Here is a 17,914-nt window from a genome sequence, read left to right as displayed (position 1 = left end):
CAGTCAGTTGAGTGGCCAACTCTTTTGATTTCGGCTCAGGTCATGATCCCAGGGTTGTGGGATTGAGTCCTGTGTCAGACTGTGCTCTGAGTATGGAGCCTGTTTTAGATTCTCTCTGTCTCTATAATAATAACAATAATAATAATAATATATTTTTTTTTCATTTATAATCCTAATTTTAAAATTTTTTTGTTTTGAAAACCTGTATGTCAGTGTTTGCCTCTTTCCTCTGTGAAGCCTACAAAGGGATACATTTTCAGAATTTCTTAAGAAGGTCTGTTGATTTAAGTTCGATTTCTCACCCTATCACTATTGACAGTTTTAGGTAATATAATTCTGTTTTGGAGGATAGTCCTCTTCATTTAGGACATTATACAGCATCCCTTCCCCCCACCCACTAGATACCAGTGACATTCCCTTCTCTTTCCCATTATAACTGCAGCTTCCCGTAGCACCTACTCAAGCCAACTGTCTTGCTCTATACCCATTTGTGAGAGACAGTTCGTACTGTGATCATTTAAAAACAATGGGTATAAAGCAGAAAGTAAAAGTTTCCCCATTATCTCACTTCCCAGACCTGTTCATAGTTCTGTACATGTTCAGGTTTTTTAAAATGTTTAACTAAAACTAAGAGGCACCTGGGTAGCTTAATCAGTTAAGCATCTGACTCTTGATTTCAGCTTGGGTCATGATCTCACAGTTTGTGAGACTGAGCCCCGCATCAGGCTGCCTGCTGACGGTGTGGAGCCTGCTTAGGATTTTCTCTCTCCCCCCTCCCTCCCTCTCTCCCTACCCCTCCCCAACCTGTACTGTCTCTCTCAAAATAATAAACATTAAAAAAAAGAAGTTAGATAATAAATTTTGTAGATACATATTCTTTTCTTCACATAATATGCTATGGACCTCTTACCACAATAGTTTTTTTAAGCAGCTTTGTTGAGATATCTACATATCAAAGAATTGATCCATTTTAAGTGTACAATTCAGTACAATTTTGTAAATTAGAGTTGTTCATCTATTGTCACAACTCAACATTAGAGTATTTTTATCACCCCAGGAAGATTTCTTACACCAATTTGCGTCATTCCCTATTCCTAGTCCTACATATACAGCAGTTCCTATGCCCACCCTCCCTGTCCCCTCATCTACAGTTTTGCTTTCCATGGTGTGGTCAGTTGCATTCTGGAAGCAGATGATCCTCCTCCTGATGTATTGTCAGAGGGTCAGTAGTTGCCTAACACTATGTCATTCACCTTACTTCATCTCATTACATAGGCATTTCATAATCTCACATCATCATAAGAAGAAGGGTGAGTGCAGTACAATAACATACTTTGAGAGAAACCATGTGTACAGAACTTTTATTGCGGTATATTGTTATCCTCGTATTTTATTACTAGTTATTATTAATCTTTTACTGTGCCTAGTTTACAAATTTATCATTGATATGTATAGAAGAAACATGGAGTATATATAGGGTTTGGTACTATCTGCAGTATCAGGCATCCACTGGGGGTCTTGGAATGTATCACCACCCCTTGGATAAGGAGGGACCGTTGTAAATTCAGTCATATAATATGTGTTTTTTTGTGTCTGGCTTATTTTACTTACCCTGGTTATCTGTGTGGTAGCTGTATCAGAATTTTGTTCATTTTTATTGCCAAATAGCGTTTTGTTGTATAAATATACCATATTTTATTATTATCTATTCACTAGAGGACAGAGTTGTTTCTACTTTTTGGCTATTATGAATAGTACTGTTATATACATGCATTTGCATATGAATCTTTATATGGAAATGTGTTTTCATTTGGGGGGGAAGGGTGGGAGTATGTACTCCTAAGAGTGAAATTGCTGGATAATATGGTAAATTTGTGTTTAACTTTTTCAGAAACTGTTAAACTCTTTTCCAAAGTGGCTGCACAATTATAGATTCCAACCGGTTGAAGGTTCTCTGTATCCTCACTAATACTTGTTAACCTTTGTCTTTTCGATTATAGCCATTCTAGTGGATATGAAATAGTATATATCTTATTGTGGTTTTAATTTGCATTTCTCTCATGTTGAGCATTTCTCAGTTTGCTTATTGGCCCTTCCTGTATCTTCATTGGTAAAACATGTATTCAAATTATTTGTCTTTTTATTATTGAGTTGTAAGAGTTCTTTTAGTTTTTTAAAATTTTGTTAACGTCAGTTTATCAAAATTTGCTGTTATAGAGCATGCTTCTAGTGTTGTAGTATAGAAATCTTTGTCTAACTTAATGTCATGAATATTTTGTCCTGTTTATTTCTAAATTTAGTTTATTTAGATTTAGTAAATTTAGTAAATCTAGATCTAGATTTAGTTTCTTCTGTCTTTAGCTCTACCTCTGATAAATTAAAAAAAATTTTTTTTAAATATTCATTTTGGAGAGAATGTGAGTGGGGGAGGGTCAGAGAGAGGGAAACACAGCATCCAAAGCAGGCTCCAGGCTCTGAGCTGTCAGCACAGAGCCCGATGTGGGGCTCGAACTCATGGACCGCGAGATCATGACCTAAGCTGAAGTTGCATGGTTAACCGACTGAGCCACCCAGGCACCCCTCTGATCTGTTTTAAGATACCTTTTATGAATGATGTGGGGTCATAGACAAAGTTCATTTTTTATTAATTTAACTAGCATCATTGTTTGAAAAAGCTATCCTTTTCCCATTGCTTTGGCATCTTTGACAAATCAATAGGTCGGAAATATGAAGGTTTATTTGTGGACTTTGATTTCTGTTTCATTCACCTGTATTATCTGTTCTTCTGCTAGTACCACACTCTCTTTATTATAGTTTTATAGTAAGTTTTGAGATAGGGAAATCTTCCATTGTTATTCCTTTTCAAGATTATTTTGGCTATTATAGGTCACTTGCTTTTCCATATAAATTTTATGGTCAGTTTGTCAATTTCTGCAGCATACTTGCTTAGATTTAGCTGGTGATTGTGTTGAATCTATAGATCAATTTAGGGAGAATTATCTATTTTAATATTATTGAAATAGGCTGATGATTATACATTCAGTTGGATCTTTTACAGTTTCTTCTAGTAGTGTCTTATAGTTTTCATAGTTTGAGATTTGTAATTCTTTTAAATTTATTACTAGGTATTTTACTGTTTTTGATACTATCGAATGGGATCACAATTGAAAAAATTTTTTTTCATTTCATTTTTCAGTATAAAGAAATACAGTTGAGTCTTATAGATTGATCTTGTATCCTGTAGCTATACTGAAATATTTTTTATTCTAATAATATGTGTGTTATGTGTTAAGCTAACACATTCTTTGTGGGGAAAGCATTCAGATTTTCACCATTAACTATGATGTCAATAGTGCCCTTTATAGGTTTGAGGAACTTCCTTTCTTTCTTTTCCTAATTTGTGAGAGTTTATATCATAAATGGAGATGGGTACTTTTTCTATGATATGTATTGAGGTTGTTTTTTTGTGTGTGTGTGTGTGTGTTAATATATGATGTATTAACATTAGTTTTCAAATGTTAAGCTAACACTTGCATTACTAGAATATATCCCACTTGATCCTGGTATGTAATTCTCTTTATATGTTACTGGATTTGGCAGTATTTTGCTGAGGTTTTTGTGGTCTATACTTATAAGTGATGTTGATCAGTAGCTTTGCTTATCATATGTTGGTCTGGCTTTGGTGTCAATTTAAAATTAGCTTCCTTAGGATTGGTCAGGAAGTCTTCCTCCTCTTTTTTTCTGCAAGAGTTTGTGAAGCATTGTTTTTTCTGTTTTAAATGGTAGGCAAAATTTACTAACAAAGCTTTTTTTCTGTGGGGAGATTTATAAATTTCTAATTCAATTTCTTGTTATCTTTTTGTCATATTTTCTTTTTCATCTTGAGTCATGCTCAGTAATTTTTGTCTTTCTAATAGCTATTGTGTTTTATCTAGGTTGTGAGCATGAAGTTCTTCATTGTATCTTTTTACAGTCTTTTCAGTTTCTGTAAAGTTAGTGGTGTCTCTTTTGATTCTGATTTTGGTGACCAGTGTCTTTCCTCCCATCCTCACCCCCTGCCCCCCGTCAATCTAGTGAAAGGTTTTCCACCTTTTTGATCATCTCAGAGATCCAGTTTTTGGTTGTCTATTTAGCCCTTTGAATATGTTATCCCATTGCCTTCTGGCCTCTTTTTTTTTTTTTTTTTTGATGAAAATTAAGCTATTAATCTTACTTGGGTGCCTTTGTACACAATGAGTGATTTTTCTATATGAAGATATTTTTTTTAACCTTGATTTTTAACAACTTAACTGTAATGTGTGTTGATGAGGATATATTTGTATTTATTCTGCTTAGAGTTTATTCAGTGTCTTAGATATGTAGATGAAGGTTTTTCATCCAGTTTTGCAAAGTTTTCTGCCATTATTTCTTCAGGTATTTTTTCTGCCTGTGTCTCTTTCTCCCTTCCTTCTGGACTCCCATTATATGCACATTGGTGCACTTGAGAGTATCCCACAGGTCTCTTGAGGTCTTTTCACTTTTCCCAGTTGTCTTTTCTTTTTATTGTTCAGATTATATAACCTCACTTAATCTATGACTTTTGATTCTTCTGCCAGTTTGCATCTACTGTTGAGCCCCTCTAGTGATTTTTTTTTAATTTGTTAATGAATTTTTTAACTTATAGTGATTTGTTTTCTTTGTTGATGTCTTCTGTTGATTAGTCATCATTACACTTTCCTTTATTTCTTTAAATATGGTTCCCTTTAGTCCTTTGAACATATTTATATTAGCTGCTTTCAAGTCTTTGCTAAGTCTAATATCTGAGCTTCTCACCTTTTTTTAAGTTTATTTACTTACTTGGAGAGAGAGACAGAGAGAGAGAGAGAGAATGAGCTGGGGAAGGGCACAGAGAAAGAGAGAGAGGAAGAGAGAATCCCAAGCATGCTCCACACTGCCAGCAAGAGCCTGATGCAGGGCTCATACTCATAAACCCTGACTGAGATCATGACCTGAGCTGAAATCTAGAGTTGGATGCTTAACCAACTGAGCCACCCAGGCGCCCCAAGGTTTCTGACATTCTGTAGACCACTTTTTCTTTTATAGGTCACATTTTCCTGTTTCTTTGTATGTCTTGTAATTTTTCATTTATAAGTAGACATTTTAGAGAATATAGCAATTCTATATATTTAGATATATCTATAGATTTAGATATATCTGTATATTTAGAGAATATATGAATTCTTTTAGCTACAAATGTAGTGGTTTTAGCTATTTTTGTTTACTTGATCATTGAGTCTTGTGGATTGCTTCTGTAGTATGATGCTGATGATGTTTCTTCTCAGGTATTTGTTTGTTTTTGGTATGTTTCTTAAGCCTGGCTTCTTAGGGCTTGTACCTGATTGCTAATCCTAGTGGTCAGCCAAGTGACTTGTCAGTGGTTGTGCTTAAACACCTGGAGCTGGTAAGGATTCCACCATTTCCCAGTGGATCTGGCAGTTTACTAGTCCACTCTTTATGCATTTGTAAGCCTCTGGTTGAGCCAGTACTGAGTAATTTACTAAGGACCTGTCTGGTTTCTTCTGACAGCCCTCTGTAGGAACACAGCTTTCTAGAGTACCAGTGATAGATAGGATCTTATCAGTGCCTACTTTGGCTGTCTTGTTCCATATACTCCTCTGTTAAATTTCTGATTGATCCTTCCAGGTTATTGCTTGCCCCACCACTATTGAGACCTTAGTCTAGTTGCGATTTTAGCCTTTTCTCTTTTTTTGCCATTCACATCTCTCCTGTTTTAGACAGTGCTTTCAGGTATGAAACCCCCTGCTCCTCTATCTCATACCTCTTCACCCCATGGAGCTGTGGGAGTGTGGGGAGTATGATGGAACAAGTCTAGACTAAAACTTCATAGGCTTCTGTTACTTTCACAGGTGGGCAATAGATTTTCTTGAATTAATGTTTTCTCAGTTTGTTATGTTGCCTTTGGTTGGTTTCTAGAGTCTTTAAGTGGTTGTTATTTTGGTTATTTTGCTCAGTTTTGTTTCCTTTTGGGGGAGAGGATTTGCTGAGCCATTCATTTCATCATTGAAGAAGTCCTGCCTCAGTACCTTTACTGCTACAAATTGTACTCCATCTTATGGAAAGATCCAAATTAGTCTGTTTCAGCTGCCAGAACAAAATTTCTCAGACTGGGTGCTTTAAACAACAGAAATTTATATTCTGATAGCTTTTAAGAGTAAAAGTTCAAGATTGCAGAGTCAGAGGGTGGTTTTCTGGTGAGGGCTGTCTCTGGTTAGCAGATGCCTGCCTTCTCACTGAGTCCTCATATGACCTTTACCCTGTGCAGGCTCAAAGAGAGATTTTTTTTTTTTTTAACTTCTCCTCTTAAGGACACTTGTCCTATTGGATTACGGCCCCACCCATATGAGTTCATGTAATTTTAATTGCCTCGTTAAAAGCCCCATCTCCAAATACAGTCACATTAGGAGTTAAGAATTCAGTGTATAAATTTGGGAGAGATGCACTTCAGTCCATAACATTTCATGATTCCAAAACCTTGCCACATATAACTTTCTAAAACCCATAGCAGACTTTTGGATAAGAATCTCCATTGTGGAAGGAGTCTCTAAATGATTCTATGCAACCACTAGGTTTCAGCCTTGGGTTTGAGGAAATATTCATTAAGAAATCCCCAACTACAGATGATTAAGTGGTTACTAATTTTTGCTGTTATAAAACAATACTGCAGTGAACAAACATGGTTGTACATATGCATTTCTGTATGCTTATGTCATTGTTTCAGGACAGATACTTTCAGGTAGAATTTCTGAGTTAAAGTCTAAACTACATTGCCTTCCAGAAAATTGTAATGCTACACCAAGTGTGGGAGAAAAGGCAAATTTTCAACCATATCAGATCCTAACTAAGGTCATGATGTCTATATTTGAGTCTTACAGAGTGTAAGGTTCTTGTGTATGACTCCTTGTTAGTAAATACATCTGACTTTTGACGTTCCAAAATGTTTTTTCATTCCATTTTCTGTAGAAAGATCCAGTGTCTAGTGGTAGAAAGTAAATAATTTTTACAAAAATGGTTTTTAGATGGAAAATAGTTTTATAAATTACATCAAAATTTTGTTAGAAGTCTTATCTCCTTTAAATGCCCAGTTTACTATGCTCAAAAAGTTGGCCTTTCAAGGAGCTGCTGGCATGTGTGTTTTTGTTTGGTTTTCAGCTGAAGTAGCTAGGTATATGCTACAAGAGAAACACATGATCCAAGAACATGCCTCTCAGGCTTGATGAGTGGTGTCTTAAGGTAGGAAATGTCATTAGACTCTTAGGCTGAGGATTAAATATACCCTCTCTTAATTGAAAGTTTTTTCGGTAAAGTTTATTTTAACTTATTTTGAGAGACAGAGAGCGCACACATGCAAGTGGGAGAGAGTGAGGGAAACAGATTCCCATGCAGGCTCCAGGCTTTTAGCACAGAGCTTGATGTGGAGCTCAAATTAATAAACCAGAGCTGAAGTCAAGAGACGCTTAACTGACTAAGCCACCCAGGTGCCCCTCAATTGAAAGGTTTTATAGCATTTGTACACTATCAGAGTTTTCAAATAAATTGCTTTGAAATATTTTATAGTTTTGAAGTTCTAATGAAATTGTTTGAATGCAAGAGTATATATACCTCCTTTTATATAAATCCCCACATAAGTTAGAGGTTGTACTGTATACTAAGTATAATAGAAGATCAATTTCTTATATTCCATTAAATAAGCAATGTACAAAAGTGTTCAGAAAGTTGGAGCCAAAATTTTACATGATTTTTACTCTTAATTTAATAATGTTGCTCTGAAATCTATTTTAGCAGGTTTCCCTTTGTCCAAAGGTACTGTAAAGGGAATTAGATTGTAAAGTTTACATTGTAAAGTGCAGTTACATGTAGTTAAATCAACAGAGAACCTTGGATGAAGGTTCTGGCATTCTCTTGCTAAGGCAACATAATTTAAAGGATGATGGCAGTCAAGGTTTGAAATAATTTTGTGACTTTTTTTTTCATTCCTAGAAACGACGACTTGAACACAGTAAAAATGTAAATACAGAAAAGCTAAGAGCTCCTGTTATTTGTGTACTTGGACATGTGGATACAGGGAAGACAAAAATTCTAGATAAAGTAAGAAAATATTGTTAGCTTTGATACTTCTTAAGTGAATGATATCTTATAAAAAGCTAATAGAAACCATAGCATATATAGGCAGTTCTGTTAAATAGGTTGCTACCTTCTTACTGCTTTTGCTTCTTTTTATATTTTGAAATACAAATCTGAATCTGCTATCTTATCCCAGCTTCGTCACACACATGTACAAGATGGTGAAGCAGGTGGCATTACGCAACAAATTGGGGCCACCAATGTTCCCCTTGAAGCTATTAATGAACAGACTAAGATGATTAAAAATGTAAGTACAAATGTAAATGTATTTTGCATGTTTCAATCTCTAATAAAAATTCAAATATAGGAAAAAAGGTTAGTATAAAGACCCACGTGCTCACTATTTATAATTAACACTTGTGCCACTTTGCTCTGTTTTGCTTCAGATCTTTTTTTTCCCCCCACAAGAAAACATTAGATGAATAGGAGCCCTCAAGTTTCATTTCCTTTCCTCTTGCTCCCAGAGGCAATCACTATTTTGAAGTTAGAGTATGTTTCGCCTACATGTTTTAACACTTTCACCATAGATCTCCATGTTTAAAAACTGTTTCCTCCCACACCCTTTTTAGCTTCTATCAAATTGATTGTATTTTCTTTATCTCCCTTATATTCTCTACTTTGGAGATCCGCTTATTTATCCAAAATATAACACAATAAAGAAAATCACATAAGATTAAGGTAAAAACTTAATGAATCATTATAAAGCAAAACCTTTGTGAAATCCCTGTTAGGAGATAGAATCTTGGCAATTACCTCAGAAGACCTCTCTTATGTCCCTTTCCAATCAAAACACTCTTCTACTCAGGAGGAACTTTTAAAGTAATCTCTACCTTTAATGTGTTAGAGGTTGCAAAATGTTGCTATTCTAAGCCTATTATTGTGTTTATTTATTGGATTACTTCTTTAGAAAAACTGCCTGGTTTGCTGTTTGGTTACTCAGGATAATATGTATAGTGAAGGCAGAATAAATGCCTAATCCTTTACCTTATTTACTAACTTTAAAAATAAAGAGTGACTAATTTTGTTCGGTTTTGTATTGCTATAAACTCATGGATTGAAACATATTTACTGTGTTTTAATTCATTTATTCTTGTGGTGAGTTAGTCTCATCTTCATCTACTGATTGGCTACTGAGTCTTTTTGGTTCGCTTTTAGTAGTGTTTGGTTGCATCCATGCTGTTTGGTGTAGCAGAATCTTCCAGGCTCATCTACATACCATGCTCCAGTCTTGGAACTGGGCCTTATAAAAAAAAAAAAAAGAAAGAATCCGTAATTCCATTATCCTAGAGCAGGTGAAAAAGGGTAAATTTGGAACTGAGAAGTAATAAAATTGATAAATGACACACATGATAAATTATTACATGCTAATGTGTCTCTACTCCTTATTTTGTCTTAGTTTAGTATATAGAAAGGGTCTACAAATTTGTCTCCAGTTTGGGGAAGGGAGGTTTGGTTGAGATTGTTTTATGAAGCTTGTTTTCTGGTAGATTCCTAAGGAAGGAATAATGGGAATAATATTCTTTGAGTTTTTGAATATTGTATACTTTGTGGTCTTCATCCTGGAAAGTCAGTTGGCTCCATATAAAATATTTGATTCTCATTTCCTTTCCTTAAATATCTTAAATGTTACGCTGGTTTCTTCTCACATAAATTATTGCCTTTCAAGTTTGATCACAAGCTGGTTTTCATCCTTTTATAAGTAATGTGGCCTTTCTGCATCTTGGTGTTGATTGTTCCAGGTCAGTTTTCCAGTTATGTGGAAATTTTCCAGTTCCATCTCAGTATGTAGTTTAAAATATTTGAGCACCATTTTCTTGAATTATAGTTTTTTAAATTCATAATTTAGAATTTATCTTGGTTGTAATTTATCTGGTATTTCTATGTTAGTCATTGGAGATTTTTCAACAGCTCATTCCACTAGTTGCCAGAACTTGAAATCTGGTTTTATTTTAGAACACAGTTAAAGAGCACGATTTTTATTAGACGTATATTAAAGTTCTCAGGATAACTTTTATATGACAATTCTATTTTTTGTATTCCAGAAATACAAAATAGAAATAATTATGGTGCCCAATGAATGTTGATTTAAGATCACCAGTATGCAGATATGAGAGGTTTTACATGATGAATCATTTTGACATAGAACAGGAGATAAGATTTTGAAAAATCATTTGAAGATTGACAAAAAGTATAGATAAACAAGTAAAAGTTTTGTGTGTGCGTGAGAGAGAGATTTGTTGGTCAGTGCCACACTTTAGGTTAAAGGAGAATGTGCATATCAGGCATGTTGTAATTTTTTTCCATTCATTAATGAACTTTTGTCCAGAAAATTAAGTGTTTATAATGTTATTTAAATAAAGCAGCATATGAAGTCTTTCTTAAAGATATTTCAGGTTGATGAGGTAAATTTTCTTTAAAATGTATTTTAGGATATTTTTCAAAGCTTAGAATTGCTTTAAAGTTGGAACAGATACATTTTTCAAACAGCGAGAACCTCTTCTTGTATGTCACCTTTTTATAGATAGTCACTCTAAGATGACTGCTGTCATTTATTACTTACTGATAATCTGCTCAAAAATTTTTATGACCTTAACAAAGAGAATGTTTTCTTATTTCATTTTTTTAGTTGCAAAACTCCTTTTGATATTAATGAAAATACTGTTGTGCTTTGCTGCTTGACTCACTGTTTTAAAACCATTTTTTAGAAAAGGGAGTGGTGATATTTTTAAGTTTTCATGGCAGAATAATTGTTTTTATAAGAAACTTTATAAAGTTTGGCTTCCTGAAGCTCTCCACTTTTCTTTACCTTTTCTAGTTTGATAGAGAGAATGTACGAATTCCAGGGATGCTGATTATTGATACTCCCGGCCATGAGTCTTTCAGGTAAGAGCAACTTGAAACCAAACTGCTTGAAATGATTAAGTCTAAAAGTTCAGTGAGTCAGAACGTCTGATTAATCAATTTTGGGGTTGTATTTTAAGATATGTGGTCCCACTATTGATCCTTATCTGTGCCTTACTGAATATGCAGTACTTTATTTGGATACTTGTATTTTGTAGAGATCTTTTATACTTTGAAAGACCAAATCCTAATACATACTTGGTCTGTCTCCTGTGAAACCCATTATAGGTGGAATTTATCCTGTTGCCTCTTGGCCATATTCCTTAGTGCAAAAAACTTGGCCAGTACAATTTGCAGAAATATTGGAGTAACTTCTGGAACTAACTCATTCCAGCTGATGTCAATTCACTGTGTCAGATAAGCATTTGGCAAGTTAAGGGCTACTGGCACTTGAATGTTAATGCATGCGCTTCATTTTGTTTTTTTTTTTCTGTAGGTTTTACAAAGAAATTAAAAATTTGTTTAAGCAAAATAGTAATTTTAAGATTTCTACTTATTCATCTTTTCCCCTCTTTTCAACAGTAATCTAAGAAACAGAGGAAGCTCTCTTTGTGATATTGCTATTTTAGTCGTTGATATTATGCATGGTTTGGAGCCCCAAACAATTGAATCTATTAACCTTCTGAAATCTAAAAAATGTCCCTTCATTGTTGCACTCAATAAGGTAAGCTCCCCTGAAAAATTAAATGTGAAGACATGGTTCTTAAATTTTTGTGATTAAACAAATGTGCCATAGTATAACTTTCATATAAGAATATGTACTCATGCCAAGTTAAATGTATTTTGACAGATTTATACACACATATAAAACCACTACCATCGGAACATAGACCATCTCCATATTCCCAGAATGTTCCCTCGTATTCTGTTACAGTAAGCCTACCCCCTTTGTCAAACCCAAACACTGATCCTCCCATCAGATCAGTCTATAAAACAGACTGTTTCATATTAATGGAATTACACAGTGTGTAATCTTTTGAGTCTGGCATTTTCCACACACTTGTTATTTTGCATTTATCTGTGTTGCATATACCATTAGTGGTTCCTTTTCATTGATGAGTAATATTTCATCATCTGAATAATACCACACTTCATCCAACTTACAAATTGAAGAATATTTGCATTGATTCCACTTCTAGCTTATTAAGGAAGCAGCTATGAACATTTCCACAGGTCTTTGGGTTGACATTTCTTTTGGGTAACTATTTAAAAAGAGAACTGCTGGGTCAAGTGGTATTTATATGTTTCACTTAATTAGAAAATGACATTTTCCCAAAGAGATCATACCACTTTATATTTTAGGATTTCAGTTCTGCAAATTCTTGCCAACATTTGTTCTACCTACAGCTGTTGTAGTAAGTGTGTAATGCTAAATTATTATGGTTTCATTTGCATTTCTGTCATGACTAATGGCATCAAGAATCTTTTCATGTATTTATTTGCCATCTCTCTCTTTGTGAAGTAACTATTTTAAAATCTTGGTTCATTTTTTATTAGATTGTTGTCTTGTGGAATTTTTAGAGTTCTTTATTGTTGATATAAGGCTTTTGTCAGTTATGCGTATTGCCGGTATGTTCTTGTAGTCTAGGACTTGGTTTTTCATTTTTGTGATGATGTGTTTTGAAAAGCAAAAGTTTCTAATTTTGGTGAAGTCTGATGTGTGGGAATTCTTTATAATTTGTGTTTCTTATGTTCTCTGTAAGTAATCTTTAACCACCCCAAGTGGAAGAAAATTTTTAAGTGTTTCTAGATAGTTAACATTTAGGTCTGTGATTATTTTTAGTTAATTTTTGTGTATAGTATAATTTAAGGATCAGGGTACACTTTTTTCTACGAATATCCAGTTCAAAACCTTTTGTTGGAAAGATTATATTTTCTTTTTTGATTTCTTTTTATAATGATGTATAGTTGACACAAGGTTACATTAGTTTCAGGTGTACAACATAGTGATTATTATATTCTACATTGTTTTGCTGTGCTGACAAATGTAGCTACTGTCACTGTATATTCTACTATTATAGTAGCATCAACTATATTCCTATGCTGTATCATTCATTCTTGTGATTTATACATTCTATAACTGGAGTCCTATACCTCTTACTCCCCTTTACCCATTTTACCCATGCCTCTCCACCTCCAGCCTCTGACAATCGCATTGTTATGTTTATGGGTCTGTTTCTACTTTTTGGTTGTTTGCTTGTTTTTTTTTTTTTTTTTTCTTCTTCTTCTTTTTAGATTACACATATAAGAAATCATATGGTATTTGTCTTTCTCTGCTAGGCTTATTTCACTTAGCATAATATCCTCTGGGTCTGTACACGTTGTAAATGGCAAGATGTCATTCATTATTATAGCTGAGTAATACTCCATTGTGTGTAGTGTGTGTGTGTGTGTGTACATGTACATACCACATCTTTATCCATTTAACTGTCATTGAACACTTAGGTTGCTTCCATATCTCGGATATTGTAAATACTGCAGCAAACATGGGGTGCCTCTGTGTTTTCATATTAGGGTTTTCATTTTCTTTGGGTAAACACCCAGTAGTGGAATTGCTGGATTATAATGGTATTTATATTTTTAATTTTTTGAGGAAACTCCATACTGTTTTCCACATTGGTTGCTCCAATTTACATTGCCACCAACAGTGTAGGAGGACTCCCTTTTCTACACATCCTCAATGACACTAGTTATTTATTGTCTTTTTGATACTAGCCATTCTAACTCTGTAATAAGGTGATATCTCATTGTGGTTTTGTTTGTGTTTCCCTGATGATTAATGATGGTGAGCATCTTTTCAGGTGTCTCTTGACCATCTGGATGTCTTATGGATGGAAAAATGTTTATTTAGGTTTTCTACCCTTTTTTAAATTTGGATCATATGTGTTTGGGGGTATAGCATGGTAGATGGTCTTTATGTTTGATGTTAACTCTATTGGCTATATCATTTGCAAATACCTTCTCTCATTCCATAGGTTGCCTTTCTGTTTGTTTAAATTTTCCCTCACTGTACAAAAGGTTTTCATTTTGGTGTAGTCTCAATAGCTTATTTTTATTTTTGTTTCCCTTGTCTTTGGAGACATAGAAAAATGCTGCTACAGCTGATGTCAGGGAAATTACTGCCTTTGTTCTCTTCTAGTTTTGTGGTTTTAGGTCTTTAATACATTTTAAGTTTATTTTTGTGTATGGTGTTAGAAAGTGGTCCAGTTTTATTGTTTTATAGCTGTCCAGTTTTCCCAGCATCATTTGTTGAAGAGACTACTTTTCCCCATTGTATATTCCTTTCTCCTTTGTAACAGATTGACCCTAAAGCATTGGTTTATTTCAGAGTTCTATTCTGTTCCAATGATCTATGTGTCTGTTTTTGTGCCAGTACCATTCTGTTTTCATTACTTTAGTGTTGTACTATAGCTTGAAATCTGGGATTGTGTTATTTCCAGCTTTGTTATTTTTTCTCAAGATTGCTTTGGCTGTTTAGAGTCTTTTGTGATTCTGTACAGATTTTAGGATTATTTGTTAAAGTTCTGTGAAAAATGCTTTTGGTATTTTGATTGGGACTGCATTGAATCTGTAGGTTGCTTTGGGTAGGATGGACGTTTTAACAGTATTCTTCCAGTCCATGAGTGTGGTCTTTCTTTGTATTTGTTTGTGTCATTTTCCATTTCTTATATCAGTGTCTTTGAGTTTTCAGAGTACAGATTTTTTACAGTTTTGGTTAAATTTGTTCCTAGGTATTTTATTCTTTCTGGTACAACTGTAAATGGAATGGTTTTCTTAACTTGCCTTTCTCCTACTTCATTATTAGTGTATAGAAATGCAAGAGATTTTTGCATATTAATTTTGTATCCTCCAACTTTATTGAATTAATGTAGTTTAATAAATTTTTGGTGGAGTCTTTAGGGGTTTCTATATGTATTATCCTGTCATGTACTGATAGCGACACTTTTACCTCTTCCTAACCAATTTGGATACCTTTTGTTGTCTGATTGCTACTGCTGGGACTTCCCATGCTATGTTGAATGAAAGTGACAAAAGCAGACATTCTTGCCCTGTTCCTGATCTAAGAAGAAAAGTTCTGTTTTTCACCACTGAATATGATGTTAGCTGAAGGTTTGTCATATATGGCCTTCATTATGTTGCAGTATGTTCCCTCTAAACCCACTTTGTTGAGTTTTTATCATGAATGGATATTGGCTTTTGTCAGATGCCTTTTCTGAATCTGTTGAGATGATCTTACGATTTTTGTCCTTCATTTTGTTAATGTGGTGTATCAGCTTGATTGATTTGTGGATATTGAACCATCTTTGCATCCCTAGAATACATCCCACTTGGTTGTGGTGAATGATCCTTTTCAGTGTATTGTTGAATTCAACTTGCTCATTTTGAGGATTTTTTCATCTGTGTTCATTAGACATTGGCATGCAGTTTTCTTTTTTTGTAATGTCTTTGTCTGGTTTTGGAATTGGGGTAATCCTAGCATCATAGAATGTATTTGGAAATTTTCCTTCCTCTTCTATTTTCTGAAATAGTTTGAGCAGAATAGCTATTAACCGTTTTTTAAATGTTAGGTAGAATTCACCTTTGAAGCCATTTGGTTTCAGAAGTCCTAGACTTTTGTTTATTGGGACTGTTTTCATTATTGGTTCAATTTTGTTACTAGTAATTGGTCTGTTTAAATTTTCTGTTTCCTCCTGATTCTGTCTTAGAAGATTGTATGTTTTCCATTATTATTTCTTCTAAGTTGTCAAAGTTGTTGGCATATAATTTTTTTGTAATAAACTCATAGTCTTTTGTATTTCTGTGGTGTCAGTTACTTCTCTTTAATTTCTGATTTTGAGTCTTCTTTTTTCTCAATGAGTCTAGCCAAAGGTTTATTAATTTTGTTTTTCGTTTCAAAAAATGAGCTGTTGGTTTCATTGACTTCTCCTGTTTTTTTTTTATAGTCTCTTTCATTCACTTCTTCTCTGATGTTTATTATTTCCTTCCTTCTACTAACTTGGGGCTTTTTTTGTTTTTGTTTTTCCATTTTTAGGTATAAGGTTAGATTGTTTACTTGAGGTTTTTCTACTTCTTTTTTTGAAATTTATTGTCAAATTGATTTCCATACAACACCCAGTGCTCATCCCAAAAGGTGCCCTCCTCAGTACCTATCAGAGATTTTTCTGCTTCTTGAGATATGCCTGTATTGCTATGAATTTTCCTCTTAGAACTGCTTTCACTGTTATCACAAAGATGTTGGACTGTTGTGTTTTTGTTTTCATTTGTCTCAAGATATTTTTTTTTAATTTAAAAAAAGTTTTTTGAATGTTATTTTTGAGAGAGAGACAGAGCACAAGCTGGGGAGGGGCAGAGAGAGAGGGAGGGAGACACAGAATCTGAAATAGGCTCCAGGCAGGGCTCGAACTCTGAACCAGCAAGATCATGACCTGAGCCAAAGTTGGGCAGTGAACCATCTGAGCCACGCAGGTGCCCCTTGTCAAGTTATTTTTAAAATTTCCTCTTTGATGTCTTCGTTGACCTACTGGTTGTTTAGTACCATGTTGTTTAGCTTCCACATGTTTGTTTTCAGTTTTTTTCTTTTTTCTAGAAAAATGTAATTTATATTTTTATACTGTTGTGATTCTAAAAGATTGATATTATTTCAGTCTTCTTAAATTTATTGAAACTTATTTTGTGGCCTAACATGATCTTTCCTGAAGAATGTTCCATGTGCACTTGAAAAGAATGTATTCTTTTGTTTGTGCATGGCATGTACTGTACATGTCCGTTAAGTCCATTTAGTCAAATGTGTCATTCAGAGATACTGTTTCTTTATTGATTTGTACCTGGATGATCTGTCCATTCAGGTAAGTAGGGTATTAAAGCCCCCTACTATTCTTGTATTACTTGCAGTTTCTCCTTTTACATCTGTTAATAATTGCTTTATTTATTTATTTAGGTGCATAAATATTTACAATTGTGGTATCTTCTTGTTGGATTGATTTCTTCATTATTCTGTAGTGTCCTTCTTTGTCTCTTGTAATAGTCTTTGCTTTAAAGTCTCTTGTCTGATATTAGCATTGCTGCCCTGGCTATTGTTTTCTTTCTACTTTCATGTACATGGAATAGCTTTTTCTGTCCCTTTTCTTTTACTCTGTATATGGTCAGGGCTAAAGTCTAGGCAGCAAATGGTTCTATTTTCTTTCTTTCTTTCTTTCTTTTTTTTTTTTTTTTTTTTTAAGCTTATTTATATATTTTGAGAGATAGAGCAAGCACTCCACAGGCAGGGGAGGGGCAGAGAGAAGGAGAGACAGAATCCTAAGCAGGCTCTGTGCCATCAGCACAGAGCCCCATGTGGGGCTCGAACTCAATGAACTGCGGGATCATGATGACCTGAGCCAAGATCAAGAGTTTGAACACTTAACTGACTGAGCCACGTAGGTGCCCCAAATGGTTCTGTTTTCTTAACCATTCTGTCACCCTATGTTTTTTGATTGGAACATTTAGACCATTTACCTTTAAACTAATTATTGATAAGGATGTACTTATTGCCATTTTTCAATTGTTCTCTGGTTGTTTTTGTAATTCTCTCTTCCTTTCTTGCTCTCTTTTTTTGTGATTAATGATTTTCTTTAGTGTCATGATTGGATTTTTTTGGTGTCTATTAATGGTTTTGTGGTTATCATGAAGTTCATGTATATAACATCCCAAGTATATAGCAGTCTGTTAATGGTCACTTATGTTTGAGCATCGTCTAGAAGAACCTCATTTTTATTTACCTCCTCTACATATTAAATATATATTGTTATATTTTGCATCTTTTTTATTTTGTCAGGCTTCTTTCCTTTCATAA

At 34.2% G+C, this 17,914-nt stretch overlaps 1 protein-coding gene across 4 annotated transcripts in view; it reads left to right on the top strand.

Moving 5' to 3' along the window:
• The window catches only part of EIF5B (eukaryotic translation initiation factor 5B), a 93,096-nt gene that overhangs the window by 58,120 nt on the left and 17,062 nt on the right, over nucleotides 1-17,914 (top strand). For all 4 annotated transcript variants that reach the window (XM_043603174.1, XM_043603173.1, XM_043603172.1 and 1 more), the window contains exons 11-14: nucleotides 8,038-8,145; nucleotides 8,318-8,428; nucleotides 10,997-11,064; nucleotides 11,605-11,746. In XM_043603174.1, coding sequence (XP_043459109.1) covers nucleotides 8,038-8,145; nucleotides 8,318-8,428; nucleotides 10,997-11,064; nucleotides 11,605-11,746 — 429 coding nt within the window. The remainder of the gene's footprint in view (nucleotides 1-8,037; nucleotides 8,146-8,317; nucleotides 8,429-10,996; nucleotides 11,065-11,604; nucleotides 11,747-17,914) is intronic.

This window comes from Prionailurus bengalensis, chromosome A3 (assembly GCF_016509475.1).
Source record: "Prionailurus bengalensis isolate Pbe53 chromosome A3, Fcat_Pben_1.1_paternal_pri, whole genome shotgun sequence".
NCBI classification, from domain to species: domain Eukaryota; kingdom Metazoa; phylum Chordata; class Mammalia; order Carnivora; family Felidae; genus Prionailurus; species Prionailurus bengalensis.
Note: the sequence above shows the minus strand (reverse complement) of the source record. Positions and strands in the feature narration are given on the sequence as shown.